At 39.9% G+C, this 6,000-nt stretch overlaps 1 protein-coding gene across 1 annotated transcript in view; it reads left to right on the plus strand.

Annotated features, from left to right (window-relative positions):
• LOC126412204 (dehydrogenase/reductase SDR family member on chromosome X) overlaps window positions 1-2,813 on the plus strand; it is a 67,469-nt gene extending 64,656 nt beyond the window's left edge. The window contains exon 6 of the mRNA XM_050081685.1: window positions 2,355-2,813. Coding sequence (XP_049937642.1) covers window positions 2,355-2,546 — 192 coding nt within the window. The 3' untranslated portion in view covers window positions 2,547-2,813. The remainder of the gene's footprint in view (window positions 1-2,354) is intronic.
• The last annotated feature ends 3,187 nt before the right edge of the window (window positions 2,814-6,000 follow it).

The following is a 6,000-nucleotide window of genomic DNA, read 5'->3' on the forward strand; positions in this document are numbered from 1 at the left end:
TGCTCTTTAAAATGTATCTGAAAGTTTCTACCAGATTGCCCAGTGTATAATCCATTAAATTTCGGGCATGCAGCCGCGCAAATAAAATTTCTTCTGTTCGTCATCGTGTCACCGCTGCCGATCAAACATCGAATGTCCGTAGGCCTTCGCCACAGGCGGCGCATGTGTAAGCGTATGTCTCTGCCGCCAACCAGCATCTGTGACTCGCATGCGCAGTACTGCCGCAGTGGAGCATATAAGGCCGCGCTTGGCGCCTTGTAGTCAGTCTTGTGACTCGCTCTGAAGATGGCCGGACGATACGCGGCTGAAATTACGCCGCGAGAAGTTGAAAATGCCCAGTGTATACTTTGTGACAATTGTCACATCCAATTTTGTACATCCTTGACACTTGGTAAATGGATCTGTTGTATTGGTGGTGTGTCATAATATTACTAACATTGGTTTCAGTTTGGAACCCAATTTTTATATTTGTATTTTTAAATGTTTTGGCTATTTTATTAGTAATAATTCCATAATAGGGCAGAACTATAAATTTACTTCTTGTTTGGTTTTCTCTTTTTCTAGAGTATTTTCATTTGTGTCTTATTTAATTTTCAGTTTCTGTTTTTACATTTCTTTAATTATTTGTGGTTTAAAATTAAGAAATTTCATGAAATAAGTAGTTTGTTTTTTCGTAGTTAGACTGTTAATTTTCTTGACTTTAAGCTTATACATAAGACACTCTCGCTAACTCCATGTATGAACTCTTACTTCAACAATTACAGATTAGAAAATAAAGGACATTGAACGACGTGAAATGATTTCAGTTTTTTACATTTGTCACAATAATGTGAATTTGCAAAAACTAATGTTATAAAATGAAATAACTTTTTAGAACACTGTATTCACAATTTGATTAAAAAGTATGTCATCACCTTGCATCATTTATATTTATTTCAATGAAGCTTTAGATATTAGCACTGAAGTATTTGGCCTGCATTTCCCATTGGAATCTTTTTAGTTTCTCTGCACCAATTACAGGGTATGAGTGCCCAACATTTACTGGGAAATGTCAATTGTCCTCCAACAATAATGGACTGATCTTTCATAATTTTTGTATGAAAAGACATGGGTAAAACTTGGTATCTGAGCAAAGTTGTCCATCCAGATGGAGGCATCAGGCATGAAAACTTACAATAATTGTAACAATTTAAAACTGAAATTGATGACAAGAAGACAATTTATTCAGTTAAAAGCATATTTTAAACAATTTCCAAGTGTCTGGGTTTTGCAGCCAAGTTACTTTTTTTTTTTTTTTTTTTTTTTTTTTTTGTTTTCTCTTTATACAACGTTTTGACAACTTCCTTACTTGCCTCAATGTGTCAAGCCCAGATTTCCTGCCTTGTTGTTTGGATTATAACCCAACAGTGAATAATTTTCCAGTTTTCCATTCCAGGTGTTGCGCTTTGTTTTAACTGAAATGTTATCACATGTGGGACAGCTTTGACTGGGATGTTTCCTGTTGCACGCAGAGTCCTGGGGTCGCCCATCTTCTGACTCCTATCTTCATCATCTTGCTTTTTATTACTGATAATACAAAAGATGTCCATTTCATTTTCAGCCTTCTCTGTTTACTGTTATGAGTCTCCTGACAATATCAGTTTTGGATGCACCACTCTTGGATAGTCACTGATGACCTTTTTGTTGGTCCCTTACACCCACACCCTCCCATGCAAACCAACCAGCCAACTCAACTGTACTACACACAGCCTTAGTGATTGTTTTCCAGCACTTTTAAACAATAAAACTGTCTCATAGAAATTTTAGACCAGTCAAAAGGCTATGCCAAAGCATATAGAAAATTATGATAAAAAAATTGCCATAAGACAGTTGCCTTCACCTAAAATTACCTTTAAATGCATTCATCCCTAATCAGATGGGAGTCAGAGATAATGTTTCCTGATGTGATGTAAGCAAACTGAGTGCTTGGTCTCATGATTTTCTTCAACAAAAGCCTCTGTCCATGCTAAATAAATCGCTTGCTACTGTAATCTTAGTTGGTGACTTTTCTACAGTGCTCCACCTGCCGTCACCTCGGTGTTTGGCATGGTTTTTGTTAGTCTGTTATTCTTTGATTGGGCCAGCAAGCAATCTCTAGGGTGTCCTGTTCAGTTTGAGTGGAACCCAGCCAACAGGTCAGAAAATCTGCACTCGGTGCATTGTAAAGGCAACCAGGGAAGTTTTTGAAACACTCGAAAGAAAAATGAAGTTTCACTGATATCTGGTGAATCATGTTTGAAATAGATAATGTGGTTAGTCGTGTATCGTGCAATAACTCTTTAACATGATGTCTGTACATATGTTTTCTTTTCCAGACTCCTGCACAAGGAGCAATAACCATTATGCATGCTTGCCTATCCCCATCGCTGGAGGGGCATGGTGGGAATTACCTCAGCAATAGCCGTGTAATAGCTAACAGCCCAAAAGCTGACAACAAAGTAACACAGGACAAGCTGTGGGACGCTATGCGTAAAATTGTAGAAGTCCACATGTTTGGTGAAATGTAAACCAATTTCTATATTTTACAAGTGTCAGTAGGTAAAAAGATTGACAGTATTATTATAGTGCTGGTTTTTAGCTGATTTTTGTTGTTATTTTTGTTGTGTTTGTAAAGTTTTTCATGGCAGCTTTTGTTATGCACAGCAGCTGTTGTTATCAGTATTTCGCAATGTGCATTTCTGTATGTGTACCATATTTGTAAACACCATTTATATTGTTCACTTTAAGACTGCATCTTGTAAACCAAATGATTTTAGAGACTTATTTTTGTAAATAAAGGCAATTATCTGCATAAAATCCAGAATTGGGTTCATTCTTCTGTAGTCTTAATCTTTTGGATGAAATAAGGAGCATTTATCTCCTTACTTGCAGGTGGAAAACTAGTGATTGAGTTCAAACTGAAATGTTCATTAACTTAAAAGCACACTAATCTTTCACAGTTAGTTGACACTAAGCCTTCACTGTTAGCATCTGTAAGAGAAGAAAGCTAATCTATTTGTACCCAACAGTAAAATGTGTGGTGTGGTACGGTACTTTTATCAAACTTTCTTATCCCATTTGTGGATGAAGTACCAGATTGGATATTTCCATACAAATTGCTTAATTGATCAACTCTTGCCTTTTACATGCCTGTGAGAGTAATATGTAAGTGGCTACAATGCTACTGGGCTGGTCCATGAAATAACAACTGTTTGCTTATAAGTTCTGTTTTCATATTTTTCGTAGCAATTGGAGCTTACTGTTTTTCTCTATCTAACAGATTCAGTTATTTAAGCATTTATCATATTTATTGGCTAACTTTGGAATTTCTGTCTTAATGTAAACAGCCATCTGTCAATTAAGACAGTTGTTCATTGCATTCTTCACTGTGACATAAATAATTTCTGCTTAGGGACTATGTAAAATTTGTGAAAAGGTGAAAATGGTAAGAGTGAGATTGGAACTTTAGGTAGGATTGTCAAAAATTATCCATCCAAACTGATCCAGAAAGTATCTGGTTGCAGCAGCTGGATGAGGGTAGACATTATTGTGAAAAAACACAGTCCCAGTGAGAAAGCATTAAAATTTTGGAATGCTGACTGTAGTTTTCTTAGGGTATCACAGCATCATCGGTTTGCATTGATTGCAGTACTGTATGGCATGAAATCTACCAAGGGAACATGGTTGTCACGTGTTTTTTCTTGTTGACAAAATTTGAAAGTTAACTTTTTTGATGATGAGAGATGATGTCACTAAAGTATTGGTGAATTAAACTGAGAGAGGCATTTCCATCTGCATAACACCACATCAACAATATCAGTGCTGCTTCCATTCCACATCTTTTGTTTTGGTCACTCAGCTGCTATCGTGCCGATTGAGCAAATTTTGCTATACATGGGATGCTTCGACATAATTTCACCAGAGAACTAAAAAATTTGTAAAATAAATGTATAATTGAACCATTGATAAATGCCTGTTACCCCTAATTTCATTCTTCCCTTGCTTCTTCAAATTGTGGGTAATGAGTGACTGACTTCAGGATTGAGTTTAGTTACATACATTTGTACATCTACACAAGGGAAGCAAACCATTTTTATGTAACTACCCACCAGTTCCACATCATGATGATTTATAAACTAGGAAAGTAATTATGCATTATAAAATTTGTAAAGCAGAGCTACAGTAACATAAAGAATATAATAATAATAATTGCTTACCAAATGCTTTCCATAAATAATAAAAAAAATAAATTGTGGAAACCTAATGTAAATGTTTTGAAAGTCCCTACCACTTGCTGCCCACAATGGATGTTGGAACATCCTCTAGTTGGCAGTAGGAATCACGTTGACTACTACTGATCTACACCTTGTGGCAGTCCCACCTGTTTTTATTTGTTTCGTTTGTGGTCCTCTGTTTCGTCGTACTGCGTTGCTACACTGGCTGAAAAATGGGTTGGGGATTCCAAAAAGACTACTGTAAATCATGTAGCCGACAGGTGGATAGTCTAATAAACTCGAACGCGATTGGCCGAGCGCGTGTCATCTGCTAAAATGGACGATATATCGGGCAACAGCTGTAGATGGGCACGTAACGGAGTAAAATAGGGGCACTCAATTAAAAGGTGTCTTACCGTCCACAGCTGAGAGCAGTGGGGACAGAGTGGGGGAGGATCACCGCTTAAAAGATATCGATGGCTAAAAAGACAGTGCCCTATCCAGAGACTAGTTAAAATTACCTCCTCCCGACGATGCGTTCCGGAGGAAGAGGTCCAAGCACAGGGAATAGCTTTCACGTCCCGCAATTTATTATGGGGAAGTGTCGACCAATGTGTGTGCCATAAGAGAACAATACGACGACATAAAACACTCCATAGATCGGCGAAGGGAATCGATCGAATAGCTGATTGACGAAGAGAGACTGCAGCCTTGGCCGCTGTATCGGCCGCCTCATTTCCACAGATACCAACGTGTCCTGGGAGCCAGAGGAACACCACCGAGACGCCCCCCAAATGGAGCAAGGGCAGGCAGTCCTGAATCCGGTGGATGAGAGGGTGGACAGGGTAGAGAGCTTGGAGACTGAGGAGAGAGCTGAGAGAACAGATAACATACTGTATCCGCTGATGGCGGCGGATGTAGTAGACAGCCTGGAGAACAGCGTAAAGCTCCGCAGTATAAACCGAACACTGATCGGGAAGCCGAAATCGATTTGGGGTGTCGCCAACAATATAGGCACTCCCTACACCTAATGATGTTTTCGAGCCGTCAGTGTAAATAAATGTGGCTTCCTTCATTCGTGCACATAGAGCAGCAAATGCTCGATGATAAACAAGTGAAGGGGTACCATCCTTGGGAAACTGACAAAGGTCACGGAGCAGGCAGGTCTGGGGATGGAGCCAAGGCGGTGCTGTACCCCAAGTCGTCAAGAAAGTTTTAGGAAAGCGGAAGGAAAGAGAATGGAGCAGTTGACGGTGCTTGCCGATTGGATAGCGGAGGTTCAGCAGTCTCAGCATAAAGGCTTTCCACAGGGCTGGTGTAAAAAGCTCCAGACACTAAACGTAATCCACGGTGGTGGATAGTCGAGACGCCGAAGAATAGACAGCCGAGCAGAGGAGTAAACTATACTTCCATAGTCCAATTTAGAGCGCACTAAGGCGTGATAGAGGCGGAGAAGGACCACTCGGTCCTCTCCCCAGGAGGTACCATTCAGGACACGGAGGGTGTTGAGGGATCATAGACAGCGAGCCGAAAGATAGGAAACGTGGGAGGACCAGCACAGTTTTCTGTCAAACATAAGACCCAAGAATTTAGAGACGTCCAAAAACGGAAGGTTGACAGGTCCTAGATGTAAGGAGGGTGGAAGAAACTCCGTATGACGCCAAAAATTAACACAAACGGTCTTACTGGGAGAAAAGCAGAAGCCTGTTTCGATGCTCCAAGAGTGGAGGCGATAGAGACAGCCTTGAAGACGTCGTTCAAGAAGGCT

The sequence above is a fragment of the Schistocerca serialis genome, chromosome 7 (assembly GCF_023864345.2).
Source record: "Schistocerca serialis cubense isolate TAMUIC-IGC-003099 chromosome 7, iqSchSeri2.2, whole genome shotgun sequence".
In the NCBI taxonomy this organism is placed as follows: domain Eukaryota; kingdom Metazoa; phylum Arthropoda; class Insecta; order Orthoptera; family Acrididae; genus Schistocerca; species Schistocerca serialis.